We start from the raw sequence: 19,346 nt of genomic DNA, 5'->3' as shown, positions 1-19,346 counted from the left end.
TCAATTCTACAATGTACAAAATGTCCAGAAAAATGTAGGAAAACCATGCAAGGTATAGAAATTGCAGAAACAACTGAACGCTGAAAACTAAAAGGGTCTAAAAGGTCTTTGTGCCTTGATTGAGATTACCATACTATAAATGATGTTGCCAGACAATGATCCATAATATATCATCTACATCTGAATGGCTAAGGAACTTAAAAGGTAGCTATCATCAGAAAATTACTTATTGTTTAAATCTGGTTTTTGTGTTTTAAAAAATATTGGCAATGTTTTATATTTCATATAATCACAATCTTTATGAAAAAATTAGTAATCTAGCAATTTTCACTCTTGCCACTAGCACTTTTCCAGACACAGTGGCAGATAACACCTCTATAAACAAATGATAACACAGGATCCACCAATAATATAGGCAACATCACAGCTGACACTGCTGACAGTCCTTTCACATTCACCTTAACACAGGTTCATTAGGCACTTCAATACAATTGATATAATCAGGGTCTGACCATTGTGGCTACGTACATGTGTTATTTCCTTAAACAAAAGGGCGATCCGCAACCTAATATGTATTTTTTACGTATCTATCCTTGCACTCTAACCTCTTTTATAAACAATACCCTACACTTTTCGCTATCAAGCTAATCTCCAAATGTGTTTTTTATGTACGTCCTGTGATGTTTCATTTGAGAGGAGTCTTAAACAAGACATCACAGGAAGCTGGGGCTGCACCCACTTCCCTGTAGTATTTTCCCCCCTCATGGAACAGAATGTCACAGGGGGCAGTCCTGCAGTTAATTTCATTGCTTGCATTGCTGCTCCCTCTGAAGATCTCCTGTATCCTGGGTGATGGATGCTGTGGGAGAGATGAGTGCAGCACCCGCACTCTGCTTCTTACTCTGCTGTCGCCGTACCTTCTATGAAAGAAGACATGGTCAGAGGGCAGAAATGGAAGCAGTGAGTGACACCAACACTGCAGCACAGCTTCTAGCACCGCCCTCAAATTAATCATCATCAGAAGGCGGTCCTGGTGTCACTCCCTGCTTCTATCACCACCCCTGCTGACGATTCATTATAGGGCGGGGCTAAAAGCTTTGATTGACTCCAGCGCTGCCTCTTCATGATTATTCGCTTTAGGGCAGTGTTAGAAGCTGTGGAGTGGCACTGATATCACTCACTGCTTCTTTCTCTGCCCCCTGATGATGTCTTTCACAGTTAGAAGCTAAGATGGTGGCAGAAATATGTATAGGCAGAGTGTGGGTGCTGCAGTCACATCTCACACAGCATCCATCAACCAGAATTCAGGACAACTTCATAAGGCACAATGAAGGAAGAAACTAGTAAGTAACTACAGTGCTACCCTCTAATGATGTACTGTTCCAGGAGGGGTGAAGGATGCCGTGGGGAGTGAGTGCAGCCCCACCCTCCTGTGATGTCACATTTGAGACTCCTCTCAAACAAAACGTCACCGGAAGTACAGTAAAATAAAACAACACATTTATGGATTAGATAGATAGGGAAAAGTATAGGGTATTGTGTAATAAAGGAAATTACAAAAGTGGTTAGGGTGTGAGGATAAATGTTTAGAAAATACATTCAACACAAAAACTTGATTTAATAAATAGGTCATTTTCTGATTATTTCTTTCCATTAAGTGTAAAAACAAGCAGTTTTGATGAATGATTATCATATGAGAAAAACTATTTTCTATTCTGAAAAATAGCAAGATTAAACACTGCATATCAACTCTAGACAATTTATCTTTTGTGAGTATGAGATTGTATAATTTAATGCAGTTTGCCCAAACAGTGGATAGTTGTTGGGCCATTTGTAAAACGGTGAGGTTATCTGTATATCTTGAGATCAAAAAGCATGTAATGACTAAATATGAGCGGGTCTGCTCAGCCCACCTGGAGCGTCTATAGTTAGGTAAATCTTTTGGGAATTGAAATGTTTAAACATTTGGTAAGCACATTTGTCATAAGCATTGTTTTTTCTTCCTATTAACCACAGTCTATTTTACCTTCACATTGGCTTAGACATTATTTCACTCATAACCACAGAAGATTACGAGAGAGGTTAGGAACTCCTTGTGTCACTCATGAAAAACTGCGTTGTTGACCTTAACTAGCTAAGTTCAAGAAAATGTATCATAAATAAATAGCTGTGATTTTTGCATGAAATCAAGTTTAATTTAATTTTCTTCATCACTCTGCAGAACAGAATCTCAAAACTTCAGTGGATTATTTAGGCCTCTTTCACACGTCCAGATAATTCCGGTACCGGAGAAATGGTACCGGAATTATCCGTGTCCGTGTGCTCACGTAGCACATCAGTGTGGCACACGTGCGGCAGCCGTGTGCCGATTGAGGACCACACGGACCATGCAGGAGACAGCGCTACAGTTAAGCGCTGTCCCCTGCATGCGGTGCTGAAGCCGGTATTCATCCCTTATTCCCAGCAGCGGTCGCTGCGCATATTCCTCACTGTAATGAGCGGGACCAGGTGACCGCTCACACAGGGCCTGCTGCCGGCGCTGAGAGGAGACTGTTGTGAATTCTGTTGTCGAACTCCCTCCTGTGGTCGTGAATGGTACTTCGGCGAGTTCTGTCCATGGACTCCCTCTGGTGGCTGTGAGTGGAGCTGCTGCTTCTGAGGTTCCTTACACAGGTGACGTGGTTTATCCTTTGGTTGGCTGCTCTATTTAACTCCACTCAGATCGCTACTCCATGCCAGCTGTCAATGTTCCTGCATTGGTTCAGTTCGCTCTTGGATCTTTCTGGTGACGTGTTTACTCCAGCAGAAGCTAAGTTCCTGCTTGTTATTATTTGTTCATTGTTTCCTTGTCCAGCTGCATATTATGATTTTGCCTTGCTAGCTGGAAGGTCTGGGATGCAGAGTGGCATCTCCGCACCGTTAGTCGGTGCGGAGGTCTTTTTGCACACTCTGCGTGGTCTTTTGTAGTTTTTTGTGCTGACCGCAAAGATACCTTTCCTATCCTCTGTCTGTTTAGTAAGTCTGGCCTCTCTTTGCTGAAACCTGTTTCATTTCTGCGTTTGTGACTTTCATCTTTACTCACAGTCAATATATGTGGGGGGCTGCCTTTTCCTTTGGGGAATTTCTCTGAGGCAAGGTAGGCTTTATTTTCTATCTCTAGGGCTAGCTAGCTCTTAGGCTGTGAAGAGGCGTCTAGGGAGAGTCAGGAACGCTCCACGGCTATTTCTAGTTGTGTGATAGGATTAGGGGTTGCGGTCAGCAGAGCTCCCACATCCCAGCGCTTGTCCTGTGTGAGTTTAACTATCAGGTCGTGCCGGGTGCTCCTAACCACCAGGTCCATAACAGTACAGCTGGCCCAAAGTAGTAATGCATCTCAATAGAGGGATAAGAGAAGTTCTGAGACCATTTTTTTTTATTTGCACTGTGTTTTGTCTTTCTTCTCCCCTAAACCTTTGGGTGGTTCAGGACACAGGTGTAGATATGGACATTCAAGGTCTGTCCTCTTGTGTGGATCGTCTCACTGCAAGGGTACAAAACATTCAAGATTTTGTGGTTCAGAATCCAATGTTAGAGCCTAGAATTCCTATTCCTGATTTATTTTCTGGGGATAGATCTAAGTTCTTGAATTTCAAAAATAATTGTAAACTGTTTCTAGCTTTGAAACCCCGCTCCTCTGGTGACCCCGTTCAACAAGTAAAAATCATTATTTCTTTGTTGCGTGGTGACCCTCAAGACTGGGCATTTTCCCTTGCGCCAGGAGATCCTGCATTGCGTGATGTTGATGCGTTTTTTCTGGCGCTTGGATTGCTTTATGATGAACCAAATTCAGTGGATCAGGCAGAGAAAATCTTGCTGGCTTTGTGTCAGGGTCAGGATGAAGCGGAGGTGTACTGTCAGAAGTTTAGAAAGTGGTCTGTGCTTACTCAGTGGAATGAGTGTGCCCTGGCGGCAATTTTAAGAAAGGGTCTTTCTGAAGCCCTTAAGGATGTCATGGTGGGATTTCCCACGCCTGCTGGTCTGAATGAGTCTATGTCCTTGGCCATTCAGATCGATCGGCGCTTGCATGAGCGCAAAGCTGTGCACCATTTGGCGGTATTCCCTGAGCATAGGCCTGAGCCTATGCAATGTGATAGGACTTTGACCAGAGCTGAACGGCAAGAACACAGACGTCAGAATGGGCTGTGTTTTTACTGTGGTGAATCCACTCATGCTATCTCCGATTGTCCTAAGCGCACTAAGCGGTTCGCTAGGTCTGCCACCATTGGTATGGTACAGTCTAAATTTCTTTTGTCCGTTACTCTGATTTGCTCTCTGTCGTCCTATTCTGTTATGGCATTTGTGGATTCAGGCGCTGCCCTGAATTTGATGGACTTGGAGTTTGCCAGGCGCTGTGGTTTTTTCTTGGAGCCCCTGCAGTATCCTATTCCATTGAGAGGAATTGATGCTACGCTTTTGGCCAAGAATAAGCCTCAGTACTGGACTCAATTGACCTGCACATCAGGAGGATATTCGCTTTTTGGTGTTGCATAATCTGCGTGATGTGGTCGTTTTGGGGTTGCCATGGCTACAGGTCCATAATCCAGTGTTGGATTGGAAATCTATGTCTGTGTCCGGCTGGGGTTGTCAGGGGGTACATGGTGATGTTCCATTGTTGTCAATTTCGCCTTCCACTCCTTCTGAGGTCCCTGAGTTTTTGTCAGATTACCGGGATGTATTTGAAGAGCCCAAATCCGGTGCCCTACCTCCTCATAGGGATTGTGATTGTGCTATTAATTTGATTCCTGGTAGTAAGTTTCCTAAAGGCCGGCTGTTTAATTTATCTGTGCCAGAGCACGCCGCTATGCGGAGTTATATAAAGGAATCCTTGGAGAAGGGTCGTCGTCACCATTGGGAGCAGGGTTCTTTTTTGTGGCCAAAAAGGATGGCTCTTTGAGACCTTGTATTGATTACCGCCTTCTTAATAAGATCACAGTCAAATTTCAGTATCCTTTGCCGCTGCTGTCTGATTTGTTTGCTCGGATTAAGGGGGCTAGTTGGTTCACCAAGATAGATCTTCGAGGGGCGTATAATCTTGTGCGAATTAAACAGGGCGATGAATGGAAAACAGCATTTAATACGCCCGGGGGCCATTTTGAGTACCTGGTTATGCCATTCGGGCTTTCTAATGCTCCATCTGTTTTCCAGTCCTTTATGCATGACATCTTCCGAGAGTACCTGGATAGATTCATGATTGTATATTTGGATGACATTTTGGTCTTTTCAGATGATTGGGAGTCTCATGTGAAGCAGGTCAGAATGGTGTTCCAGGTCCTTCGTGCGAATTCCTTGTTTGTGAAGGGGTCAAAGTGTCTCTTTGGAGTTCAGAAGGTTTTATTTTTGGGTTTCATTTTTTCCCCTTCTACTATCGAGATGGACCCTGTTAAAGTTCAGGCCATTTATGATTGGACTCAGCCGAAATCTGTGAAGAGCTTGCAGAAGTTCCTGGGCTTTGCTAATTTTTACCGTCGCTTCATCGCTAATTTTTCTAGTATTGCTAAACCGTTGACTGATTTGACCAAGAAAGGTGCTGATGTGGTCAATTGGTCCTCTGCGGCTGTAGAGGCTTTTCAGGAGTTGAAGCGTCGTTTTTCTTCTGCCCCTGTGTTGTGCCAGCCAGATGTTTCGCTCCCGTTTCAGGTCGAGGTTGATGCTTCTGAGATTGGAGCAGGGGCTGTTTTGTCGCAAAGAAGTTCTGATGGCTCGGTGATGAAACCATGTGCTTTCTTTTCTAGAAAATTCTCGCCTGCTGAGCGCAATTATGATGTTGGCAATCGAGAGTTGTTGGCCATGAAGTGGGCATTCGAGGAGTGGCGACATTGGCTTGAAGGAGCTAAACATCGCGTGGTGGTCTTGACGGATCACAAGAATTTGACTTATCTCGAGTCTGCCAAACGGTTGAATCCTAGACAGGCTCGATGGTCGCTCTTTTTGTCCTGTTTTGATTTTGTGGTTTCATACCTTCCGGGATCTAAGAATGTGAAGGCTGATGCCCTGTCAAGGAGTTTTGTGCCTGACTCTCCGGGTGTTCCAGAGCCGGCGGGTATTCTTAAAGAGGGGGTAATTTTGTCTGCCATCTCCCCTGATTTGCGGCGCGTGCTGCAGAAGTTTCAGGCTGATAGACCTGACCGTTGTCCAACGGAGAAACTGTTTGTCCCTGATAGATGGACTAGTAGAGTTATCTCTGAGGTTCATTGTTTGGTGTTGGCTGGTCATCCTGGAATCTTTGGTACCAGAGATTTGGTGGCTAGATGCTTTTGGTGGCCTTCTTTGTCACGGGATGTGCGTTCTTTTGTGAAGTCCTGTGGGACTTGTGCTTGGGCTAAGCCCTGCTGTTCTCGTGCCAGTGGGTTGCTTTTGCCCTTGCCGGTCCCGAAGAGGCCCTGGACGCATATTTCCATGGATTTTATTTCTGATCTCCCTGTTTCTCAAAGGATGTCGGTCATTTGGGTGGTTTGTGATCGCTTCTCTAAGATGGTCCATTTGGTACCCTTGTCTAAATTGCCTTCCTCCTCTGATTTGGTGCCATTGTTTTTCCAGCATGTGGTTCGTTTGCATGGCATTCCGGAGAACATCGTCTCGGACAGAGGTTCCCAGTTTGTTTCGAGGTTTTGGCGGTCCTTTTGTGCTAAGATGGGCATTGATTTGTCTTTTTCTTCGGCTTTCCATCCTCAGACTAATGGCCAAACCGAACAAACTAATCAGACTTTGGAAACATATCTGAGATGCTTTGTTTCTGCTGATCAGGATGATTGGGTGTCCTTCTTGCCTTTGGCTGAGTTTGCCCTTAATAATCGGGCCAGCTCGGCTACTTTTGGTTTCCCCTTTTTTCTGTAATTCTGATTTCCATCCTCGTTTCTCTTCAGGGCAGGTTGAGCCTTCAGACTGTCCTGGTGTGGATACTGTGGTGGACAGGTTGCAGCAGATTTGGACTCATGTGGTGGACAATTTGACATTGTCCCAGGAGAAGGCTCAACGTTTCGCTAACCGCCGGCGCTGTGTTGGTCCCCGACTTCGTGTTGGGTTGTTGGGTTTGGTTGTCATCTCGTCATGTTCCTATGAAGGTTTCCTCTCCTAAGTTTAAGCCTCGTTTCATTGGGCCATATAAGATTTCTGAAGTTCTTAATCCTGTGTCATTTCGTTTGGACCTTCCAGCTTCTTTTGCCATCCATAATGTGTTCCATAGGTCGTTGTTGCAGAGATACGTGGCGCCTATGGTTCCCTCCGTTGATCCTCCTGCCCCGGTGTTGGTTGAGGGGGAGTTGGAGTATGTGGTGGAGAAGATTTTGGATTCTCGTGTTTCGAGACGGAAACTCCAGTACCTGGTCAAGTGGAAGGGTTATGGTCAGGAAGATAATTCCTGGGTTTTTGCCTCTGATGTTCATGCTGCCGATCTAGTTCGTGCCTTTCATTTGGCTCATCCTGATCGGCCTGGGGGCTCTGGTGAGAGTTCGGTGACCCCTCCTCAAGGGGGGGGTACTGTTGTGAATTCTGTTGTCGAACTCCTTCCTGTGGTCGTGAATGGTACTTCGGCAAGTTCTGTCCATGGACTTCCTCTGGTGGCTGTGAGTGGAGCTGCTGCTTCTGAGGTTCCTTACACAGGTGACGTGGTTTATCCTTTGGTTGGCTGCTCTATTTAACTCCACTCAGATCGCTACTCCATGCCAGCTGTCAATGTTCCTGCATTGGTTCAGTTCGCTCTTGGATCTTTCTGGTGACGTGTTTACTCCAGCAGAAGCTAAGTTCCTGCTTGTTATTATTTGTTCATTGTTTCCTTGTCCAGCTGCATATTATGATTTTGCCTTGCTAGCTGGAAGCTCTGGGATGCAGAGTGGCATCTCCGCACCGTTAGTCGGTGCGGAGGTCTTTTTGCACACTCTGCGTGGTCTTTTGTAGTTTTTTGTGCTGACCGCAAAGATACCTTTCCTATCCTCTGTCTGTTTAGTAAGTCTGGCCTCCCTTTGCTGAAACCTGTTTCATTTCTGCGTTTGTGACTTTCAACTTTACTCACAGTCAATATATGTGGGGGGCTGCCTTTTCCTTTGGGGAATTTCTCTGAGGCAAGATAGGCTTTATTTTCTATCTCTAGGGCTAGCTAGCTCTTAGGCTGTGAAGAGGCGTCTAGGGAGAGTCAGGAACGCTCCACGGCTATTTCTAGTTGTGTGATAGGATTAGGGGTTGCGGTCAGCAGAGCTCCCACATCCCAGAACTTGTCCTGTGTGAGTTTAACTATCAGGTCGTGCCGGGTGCTCCTAACCACCAGGTCCATAACAGGAGACATCGCTGGAGCTGGGTGTTGGTGAGTATTTGCTGGCAAGCGGGGGGGGAGGGGCGCACAGGGGATGGGAGGTGGGAGGGGACGCACAAACTCCATTTTTAAGGGAAAAAAAAATTAATTCCTTCTCTCCAGCAAACGCTGCTGGGAAGAAAGGATGAATACCGGCTTCAGCACCACACATGGGGGGACAGCGCTTACTATAGCGCTGTCTCTCCTGCTGGCGGTACATGCACACGGAGGAGAGTGCACACTGTTCTCCGTGTGCATGTGTGCGGGACGCTTTGCGGACCGTGCTGCCGGAGAAAAACGGACATGTCTCCGTGTTTTCAACACCGACACACGGTCCGTGAAAACATGGAGACATGTGCATAAACCCATTTATTTGAATGGGTCTACGTGTGTCAGTGTCTCCGGTACGTGAGAAAACTGTCACTACATGTACTGGAGACACTGACGTGTGAAAGAGGCCTTACATAGTTTTCAGTATATTGGAACCAAAGTTTCTTCCTTTTTTGTCAGTCGAGATTGTGCATTTTGAAGTTCAGTCATGGACACCTTCAGTGTTTACTATTTGCCTTATTATACAACCTGAAACCTCAGTGTCTGGCATTACCAAGTCTTGCTGCAGGTAATTTGCAGTCACTCGAGGGTTTATGACTACCTGCCTCCTCAGAAATCTGGTGGCAGCTGGTGATAGCTTCTTCTTTCTACCATGTCCAGGTAGTGTAGCCAAGTGCCTTTAACTTTGAACCCGCAAGCTGTTTCCTATTGTATCTCTAAGAACATTGAATTGCTTTGCTATTTTTATTTGCCTTTCCTTGTTTGTATAAAGCAAAAAAATCTATATGTTTTTGTTCCTTTAATTTCCTTTAGATGGGTTTTGTTTTCGGGTTTTGAGACCTACACCTATATTTCTAAAGACCACTTAGTGCAGTGTTCCCCAACTCCAGTCCTCAAGAGCCACCAACAGGTCATGTTTTCAGGATTTCCTTAGTATTGCACAGGTGATTGAATGCTTGCCTGTCCAGGTGATGCAATTATCACCTGTGCAATACTAAGGAAATCCTGAAAACATGACATGTTGGTGGCTCTAGAGGACTTCAGATGGGGAACACTGGAGCATACAGGTGCCTGATTGTGCATATCGGGCAGAGTAGAGATTTAAAAGAAAATGTACCTGTACATATTTTTGTACCACTATCTTGTCACTGTCATGATCCAGGCAGGAGTTTGTTTTCTGTTATTTTCTCCCTGGTCTTGTCATGTGGTGGTTAGCCTTCTCTGCCTCATTTTGGGAGCTGTGCGGCTATTTCAGTCTGTAGTGGCCTACAGACCAATGTCAGTGATAGTTCATGCTTCCAGGCTAGAGCAGCTGACCCCTTGATACCATGTTTGTCCTCTGCCCATGTTCACTGTTCCAGTGACTTCCTTTCCTGCCTTCCCGCTTTGTCTTAGTGTTCTTGGACCTCTTGGTATGCAACCCGGCTTGACTTCTGACCTGTTTTACTGTCTCTCGTCTCTGTTATATCTGCGCCCGTCTGGCTCTGACTTCTGGCTTGTATTTGACTACGTGTATTGCTGTGACCTCTGGTACTTCTTAAATGTCCAAACAAAAAAGTTGTTAAACCGCACCCTTAAATGTCCAAGTCTTTAAAGACCAAGAGGCGCACGTTAAAACCAGGGAGTCCATCCCAGAGTGTGTTCCATATCCAGATTAAAAAAAAAAAAACAGTGCCTCAAAATGTAGTGAAGATTAAATCTTACATTTTATTCTGCCTCCTGTGGCGACGTTTCGGTCCAGAGAGGTGCTTGAAAAAGGTCTCTGGACTGAAACGTGGCCATAGGAGGCAGAATAAAATGTAATATTTAATCTTCACTACATTTTGAGGCATAGTTTTTTTGTTTTTTATTTATCTGGCTCTGGTACTTTTTGTCCTTACGGTTTCTGACTTGGCTCATCTGACCACTCTTTCGCCACTTGGTGGCACTTGTGCTGCTGCTCAGTGGTGTTATGCTGTGTGTGCAACCTCTCTTCCCTCACCAGCATCCCCTGGTGGAGGTTGCGCTATACTGCACTGCAGCAGCATTACTGTCGCAGTCTATAACCTCCTAACCAATCCAGGTATTTGATGTGTTTTATCTCAATCTCACCTGATATAACTAATGTAGCCCTTGATTAGTAGCATCAGATATGATTGAAGCTGTCACACTGTAGGTTGACACATGTGGTTTATGGGCCCCCCTGTGCCACAGAGCCAGACCTGCCTAGGAAGGGGCATAGCTAAGCGGCTACCAGATGTTCACTGGTGCTCCTGATGGTAGAGACAAACTGGGCGGCAGGTAACCACCAGGTACCACTCCTAGGCAGTTGCTGATACTGCTGCTGCCGATCCCAGAGGACGGGTTCGCTGACATGGGAAAATGTGACTGGAGTCACTGACTTGCAGGATACAGAGATAGACCGAAAATGCAGTAGTCCTTAAATTGGCATTTTGTGGTGAATTTGGAGAAAACACTTGTTATATCAGTTATGTTTCGGCATTTCAATTGGTTTTGTTGGAATAGGTTATTGCAGCAGAAATTTGTAAATGTTGCTAATTTACACATTTTTCCGAAGAGGTGTAAATAATTAATATCATGGTATATTGAATTTTTTTCTCTTCATTTTATAGTCTAGGTATGGAGCATGATGGTCAAGGAAATCGTTGTGCTGATGAAACCAGTATGGGAAGTATTATGGCTCCACTGGTGCAAGCCGCATTCCATCGCTATCATTGGTCGAGATGCAGTAAACAGGAACTTAATAGATACATTCAGTAAGTTCCTGAAATTCTATTCTAAAGATGAAACATTCATTTAAAGCAAAGTAATTTTGTTTCTGTAGGTTGAATACTTCTGTGGCTTTAGAGATGTGTAATCTGAACATCTGTATGTAAAACCTGTGAATAGTGGATGAGTCAGAAGCAACAATGAAGGTCTAGACAGTCTTTTGTAGTGTGGTTGTGACCTGAGTGCAATCACTCTCTGGAATCTCTCTGTCTCCTTGTGGTGTATTATAATAGACAAAGGAGAACTTTCAGATGTATAAGCACTGCTGTGTCATTTATATAATCAATGTTAAACATATCAGGTCGTTGTACCATGAAAATTCTTGTGCAAATTTCCTTCAGCAAAAAGAGGAAATAAAAATCCTCTTCATGTTCTGGATTTTAGCCTTAGGCCGGGGTCTCACATTTGCAAGTGCAATGCGAGAACTCGCAAGAGACTCTTGCATCAATACACGGCAGTGCCACCGGCTCTTGGGACCGGAGTGTATTTCTATGCAGCCACACGCTCCAGTCCCAAGTACCGGCGGCAGTGGCGGGCATTGATGCAAGAGACTTGTGCGAGTTTATCGCATTGCACACGCAAGTCTGACACCGGCCTTAGTTTCATTAGCTTTAAGTTCATTAAAGATTATACATGACTGTCATCTGGCCAACAGATACAGTATATATCCCTTTTGACCACCCTGTATAAATGTATGCTTAACTTGAAGAAGCGTGCATGTGTTCTAAATGAGGAAAGTTAAATAAGCTGTGGCTGCTTATCTCCTGAGAGATATAGGGGAGGTTTATCTCAAGTGAGAACAAAGGATCAGACATTTTAAATTCCAACACGTGTCATCCTTCTTTTCCCCAATATCTGTCATCGGTGGAGGGTTCGGACACCCTATACATACAGACACATTGATATTAGGAGGTACGTTTGGATTTATAAACTGAGACTGAGACTGAGAGACATTCGTGGATAAATTACATTTACACTACGTTTAGAGCGTGTCCACACAACAGATTTGTTGCAGACATTTCTCAATTTTAGATTTTATCTCAATGAGGCCTGCAGTAATATATGCAACAGAAACAAAGCCAAACTCATTTTAAATTGCATATTTTTCAGCAGCAAATCGGCTATTTGGGAGAGCTATCTTTATATCTCACAGAAATGACTGATCGTGACCACTTTCTCTGCCTTCAGTAATTAATGGGCAATGATCTGCCTATTCTGTTCTGTTTTAGTTCCTACGACTGTCTCCTTGATGATCCCTTTGAACATAAATGGCCAAAGCTCCCAGAATTACCAGGAATTAACTACTCTATGGATGAACAATGCAGATTTGACTTTGGAGTGGGTTACAGGATGTGTACTGCTGTGAGTATAACATTAACACTTTATCTATAGAGCCAACACATAAGGATTCATAGACTAAGTTGTAGATAACCTTATGTGTAGCCACAGTAGTAGTATTATGTAATATCTTAAAGGTTAATTAAAGAATAGATTAACCAGCTTTATAATGGACAACGAGCCTCATCGGAACAGACTAGTCTGTGTTAAACCTATTTGTTTCGAACTCAACCGTTATTAGCCAAGGTTCCAAAATGGTTGATTTGAGCTTGAAACGTGTAGGTTTAACAAGGATTACTGTATCTTGATGTTGCTCATTGCCCCTTATAATGTGTTGATAAACTTTTATACCTTTTTATAGTTTAACGGTGGGTTACACCTACTGACTGCTTGTTTTCAGTTTGTGCTTGTTTGTTTTATACCCGTTTAGACCGGCAGAAGACTCTTCGAATGTGCACAGAATGGTCAGCAATAGATCATTCTGTGTGCATAGATTGCCACTGATCTAAGCAACACCTGTCCTATTTACACAGGATGATATGTGGCAGCGAAAATAATTATCATTTAACCAAGCCAAAACATCATTTCAGGTGCGATCGAGCATTTTACTTGTATATCATGTGATCGGCAGCCTGTTTACACTGCATGATTATCATGAAGGAGCGTTTCTAGGAACATTCATTCTCATTGTGTAGTGGAGGTGAAGCTTATGGATTGTTGTACAATCTATAAATTAACTTCCCTTTAAACTGGAACAGTTAAGATTAGAAGAACCTGACAGACAGATCTTCATGTAAGATTTTTCCTATTTATCATAATAAGTTTTCAGATTGCAAAAAGGTTATTGATTTATGCTTTATTTCTTTTACTGGAGAAAATGAAGGGGTTGAATGAGATTTGAAAAAAGAACTCACCATGAGAGCAGAAAAACCACGCTATTAACCTGTAGATATGGGGTAAAGCTGTAGGTTAATAGCCTTATTAATCTGCATGGTGTTTCCACGTAGCTGTAAGCTAAAGGTAGAAAATTAACTTTATTCCCCAACAGCATTACTGTTTCAGTCACAGGGCTCTGAGCATACACAGCAGTGTCTGTAATCGCGCCCCCATGGATGTAGTTACAGCCGCCGAACTGTATAGTTAGAGCGGTAACTGATCCTGCATCGGTGTCGCCACGGGGAGTGAAACCAGAACACTGCCGGGGTGGAATAAAGTTAATTTTCTCCTCGCAACGTTCGGGTGCATGTTAATAACGCTATTAACCTGCAGATTTACCCCATATCTACAGGTTAATAACATTAACAGTTGTCATTGAGTATGCAGATATTGTTTTACTTGAAAACCTACTATTGTATGCAAAAGCATAAAAAATACAATTTATCTGATCTCACATAAGTTGTTGGTGAGGTGCTGCTGGGGGTGCAGTTTTGACAAAAGTTATATTTTGCTCCAATTTTTGTTGAGCTTATTATAATGTCATATATAATAAATTAAAAATAAGTTTTGAGGTGTAATTTTTTTAAAAAAATTTGCACATCCAGTAGTTCTTCCTGTTCTAGCTGATGAGGTAGAAGCAGAAAAAAAATTAGAAGTCGTCATCTAAATTCATGTGTTTGCTAGTGAGAATTTTTTTCAGACAAGCAAGTGAAAGCTAACTCTACTGTTAGTGGGATATGGACAGCACCATGCACCACATAAAAGTTCATTAAAATTGCTTAAGACTGATGAGTGAGCATGCTCGTGTCTTAGGCTACTTTCACACTAGCGTCGGTACGGGGCTGTCGCCATGTGTCGGCTCAATGTACCGACGCATACTGCGAAAAAAAAAGAACAACGGGGGCAGCGGATGCAGTTTTACAATGCATCCGCTGCCCCATTGTAAGGTCCGGGGAGGAGCGGGCGGAGTTCCGGCCGCACATGCGCGGTCGGAAATGGTGGACTCGACGCTCAAAAAAACTTTACATGTAACTTTTTTTGTGCCGATGGTGCGCCAAAACACGACACATCCGTCGCACGACAGATGCGACGTGTGCCGATACGTCGCAATGCGTCGCTAATAAAAGTCTATGGAGAAAAAACGCATCCAAAACGACGCATTGCAACATACGTAAAAAAACGCTAGTGTGAAAGTAGCCTTAATCGAGTATTTTCGGCGCGTGCTCGATAAAAATGCTTGAGTCGCTGCTGCAGCATGTCTCTCACCTGTTTGACAGCCACAACACATGTAGGGATCGCCTGTTTGTTAGGCAATTCCTGCATGTGTTGCGGTTGTCGGACATCTACAAGACATTCAGTCGTGGCAACTCGAACATTTTTTTGAGCATGCCGAAAATACTGGATTAGGACATGAGCATGCTTGCTCATTACTATTACTTAACCTTTGATCAATAATTTTCAAAGCTCATGAAAGCATACATACTTATATTATGTGTTCTCTTTTATGAATGTCATGACTTGTTCTTCTCTGTTGAATTTAGCCTTTTGGTGATTAAACGTATGGAAAGGCTAATGTTTGTTCTCACAGTTTAGGACATTTGACCCTTGCAAGCAGCTGTGGTGCAGTCACCCAGATAATCCCTATTTCTGCAAAACAAAAAAGGGCCCCCCTCTCGATGGAACTGAATGTTCTCCTGGAAAGGTACTTATTCTTAATAACAACACTTATACAATTTGCTGCTGATTTGACATATTTTTGATTTTGTGAGTCTACAGTGCCTTGCAAAAGTATTCGGCTCCCTGGAACTTTTCAACCTTTTTCCACATATCATGCTTCAAACATAAAGATACCAAATGTAAATTTTTGGTGAAGAATCAACAACAAGTGGAACATAATTGTGAAGTTGAACAAAATTTATTGGTTATTTTATATTTTTGTAGAACTTCAAAAACTGAAAAGTGGGGCTTTGAAAAGTTTCGCAAGGCACTGTATATCTTACTTTGAACCATCTGTCAAGAGTGGGGTTAATTGGTTATCTTTAATTCATTTTATTAAACCGCTCAGATGCAAACTAAAATATTAATTGGTACAATGAAATAAAATCTATGTAAACATATGCTGAGATGACAGCACTGCCTTAAAGTGAACCTGACAGCTGATACATGCTGTCCAATCCATGGGTAATATGTATGAGATACTAGCTGTTTGATATCAGCTAAGTATTGGCAGGTCTATGCCTTTATGCACACATAAGCAGACACCTGTCAATCCAGGGAAGCAGTCAGGGAGAAGCCACCTGGAACCTGCCTATCTGACTAGTATACAGCGTGGTCTCGGTCCCCTGCTTTTCGAACATACCTGGCTGAGTGTAGACAGCCAGTGCCTGATATATGCTGCCACAGACTAGGTAGCATGTATCAGTTGCCAGGTTCTTTTCAATACATAGCCCTATTTTCACTGTAGTGCTTGACTCTTTTCAAGACTTCTATAGACTTGAATGGAGACGACCACATGCAAACACTGCCACCTCCTTTATTCAGGGAAGTGAGCACAGTGTCCACATAGAAATGGTGAATGGGACACTTTTTATTCTAAAAATTGGAAGAGCCAGAAGTAAGGGTAACACCTACTATATATATGACATGGGAATTCCCCTTTAAAAAGATCCCAAATCTATTAGAATTAATCATTTCATTCTCTGCAACATCATGTACAGGAGTTCAGAAGATTTCAAGCAATTGCAACCCTTTCAGGCCAGGACATTTAGCAAGTCCAGCCTAAACTATTCCATCCTCACTACTGACCCCAAAGAACATACGCCAACAACAAGAAAGAGATTGCATCTGCATGAGAAGTGTGCCAGGAGCAATCTTTCCTGGACAGACAAGACACAGGTAGAAGTATGTGGTCACAGTACTAAAAGACTAATTTGGTGAAAAGCAAAGACCTGGTGTAACTTGTCTCTGGAGAGGGTTTCTTCTGATGACTCTTCCATGAAAGTCATATTGTACAGGTTACTCTGAATAGTAGAACAATGTACCACAACTCTAGAGTCTGCTAAATCTTTCTAAAGTCAAGTGGTGGTTCTGATTTGCCTCTAGCAATCCTACGAGTAGTTCTCACTGAAACTTTGCTTGGTCTTCCTGATCTCATCTTGACCTCCACTGTTCCTCTTAACTGTCATTTCTTAATTACATTTTGAACTGAGGAAAGTGGAATTTGAAAACGCTTTGCTATCTTCTTATATCCTTTTCTTGCTTTTTGGACCTCCACTATTTTCATTTTCAGAGTGCTAGGCAGCTGCTTAGAAGAACCCATGGCTGTTGTTTTGGCATAACTTTAGAGGAGGCTGAGTTTTTATAAAGCTGGGAAATTTGCATCACCTGGCCTTTCCTAATGATGATAGTGAACAAGCCATAACCCCGACAGGCTAATTAAGGTCTGAAACCTTGGTCAAAGTTATCTGTGCAATCTCCAAGGGTGACCAAAATTTTGCATCGGCCCATTTTCCTTTTTGCGATTTTTTAAAATGTAAGAAATGACAATTTTTTTTTGCTGAAAATACAAAGGAAATGTGTCATGCTTAACTTTAGGTCTTTTAGAGATCACTTCATCTTCTATTTGCTTAACTGTTCACAAGAATGGTACTTTTGACCAGGGGTGCCAAAACTTTTTCATTCCCCTGTATGTAAGAATAAATAAAGAACTTTACATAGGGTATCCTATCATATTTACCTAATTATGAGTATAAAATAGAATGATGGCTTACATAAAAATGTTGTTGGATACTGTATTGCACTCTTGCTTTTTTCAGTGGTGCTTTAAAGGTCATTGCATCTGGAAGTCACCAGAGCAATCTTACAGTCAGGATGGAGGATGGAGCTCATGGTCAAGATTTGGATCCTGTTCTCGAACATGTGGAGGAGGAGTGCGTTCCCGTGGCAGACAGTGCAACAATCCACTGTGAGTGCCACAGGCAATATCTACTTAAAAGTGTTGCCTATTTTTGCCATTTGCTTTTCTCATGAAGGTTCCTTAGATGATCTGATGACTGTGTTTTATGATACTATACATTTCTCTGATATGCTTAGATATGTTGTCTACCAGTTTAAAATAAACTTGTACAGGATACTACACTGGAAAATGTTCTCAATGTTGACAGTATCTACAAACAATTTTATATTTATCAGTCTGTCAGTTCTTTTCTGATGTCAAGAGAAATTAATCTGCGACATGTTGAAGAGTCAGTTTTAATATGATCAGATGACAGCGACATATACTCTGAAATATAATTCTTGCACTCATATAAATTATGGGATTGTTACTGAATCCATGTGTCAAACTACAGGAATGAAAAAAATAAATATCTGCACTAATTGATTGTGGTGAGACTACTATATTACAAAGTTCCTGTGGAATGGAAAACCTTGGTAATTTGGAAAGGATGTTCATTTTTCCATATGCTCTTTGGATTAATTTTTTTATATTTTATATAGTAAGTAATTTGTATAGTAAAAAAAAAAATCATACAAATGCTTTAAAAAAAAGAACACCTTTAGGCTGGACTTTAGTGATGCAAAAGTTGAAATTAGGTGAATATTATTTTCAGTTGTGGCCATTTCCCGCTAAGATCTGTTTCAGATTATACCATTTTGTACCAGGGTTTGTTAGCTAAAACTAAGAGTGAAACAAACATACATAGAGAAGAAATGTAAAGACCAGGCTGGAGCGAGCCGCCCCACCCCCTTCCCCGGGCGGCGTACCTGAAAGCCAACATGACAGGGGGTTTGGAGCAGGGAAAAGGGGGCAAGGAGTTTCACTCTTAGGGGAGGGTTAATGCTGGCCTGGAGAGGGTATGGGGTGAGTGGGGGTTTGGAGCCGGTCACTTCCCGCTCTGAGGACCTGTGAGCAGTCCTGCCCACCCGCCCTTTATGTTGTGTATTCGATAATTTTTGTTGGTTTGTTTTCGGGTCATAGTGGCTGTAGGCGGGGGGATGGGTCCTTGGAGTTGGTGCTAAATTGGCCTGGGGGGTCCGTCGGGATACGGATTCTCCAGTTGGTATATGTTTTGGTTGCGGGTCTGGTGATTTGGGGGAATCTTGGTAACGGTGGGCCAGATTCCTAAGTTGGAAGTGGACAAGGGTAACCCTTCGGGGTATTTTGGTGCTCTCGAGCCAATGGGGTAACGGCTGAGAGTAATCTACGGTTGGTCTCTTGTCCACTTGTTTATACTATGGTTAACACCAGACTTTTAGCTTCAAGGACCCCTTCCCGGATCTTGTTACGGTTAACTGTTTGTCTGTTTATAATAAAGGCCGTTGTGGCCAATTATATCCAACGTGAGACTCATGTCATTATTCGGATGATGGGAAGGAAAGGGGTCGGAGACCCTTGGGGAGACACTTATTCACGGTGGTCGACAATACCAAAGTCATGGAAAGATTTGTATCTCTATGTTTAGTTACTGGCATTACAGCAGTACTTAATCCTCAGAATCAATTGAGGGTCCAGAAGTCAGACCCCCACTGATCATAAAGTGAGGGCATATCCTAGTGACATTCCTTTATGTGACACAAATATTCAACATTTGAAAAAGTCAAAAGTTATCTAAAGTCTACAGCAAGCTTAGTTTAAAGGGAATCTGTCACCAAGCTTTTGCTACATCATCTGACAGCAGGATAACGTAGAAGAAGAGACCCTGATAACAACAACGTATGACCGTTTACTGGGTGCAACAGTTGTTATGCAATCAAAATTTTTAGATTTAGCATGTAACAGCGCTAACAAAGCTAACCTCGCCTACACCACAGTTTTTTATGTGCATTGTATATTGACAGTAAGTTGTTAATCAGTGCTGGGGGTGGAGTTGGCCAAAAGGCAGGGGAGCTGTAGTCAAGGCAGTGATAATCTTCTGCTGATAAAACACTC

The 19,346-nt window shown here is 42.9% G+C and overlaps 1 protein-coding gene across 1 annotated transcript in view; it reads left to right on the top strand.

Annotated features, from left to right (window-relative positions):
• The window catches only part of ADAMTS14 (ADAM metallopeptidase with thrombospondin type 1 motif 14), a 247,040-nt gene that overhangs the window by 145,252 nt on the left and 82,442 nt on the right, over positions 1–19,346 (top strand). The window contains exons 9-12 of the mRNA XM_069753303.1: positions 10,987–11,130; positions 12,373–12,505; positions 15,006–15,119; positions 17,233–17,381. Of these exons, the coding sequence (XP_069609404.1) occupies positions 10,987–11,130; positions 12,373–12,505; positions 15,006–15,119; positions 17,233–17,381 (540 nt within the window). The remainder of the gene's footprint in view (positions 1–10,986; positions 11,131–12,372; positions 12,506–15,005; positions 15,120–17,232; positions 17,382–19,346) is intronic.

The sequence above is a fragment of the Ranitomeya imitator genome, chromosome 2, assembly GCF_032444005.1.
Source record: "Ranitomeya imitator isolate aRanImi1 chromosome 2, aRanImi1.pri, whole genome shotgun sequence".
Classification (NCBI taxonomy): Eukaryota; Metazoa; Chordata; class Amphibia; order Anura; family Dendrobatidae; genus Ranitomeya; species Ranitomeya imitator.
Note: the sequence above shows the minus strand (reverse complement) of the source record. Positions and strands in the feature narration are given on the sequence as shown.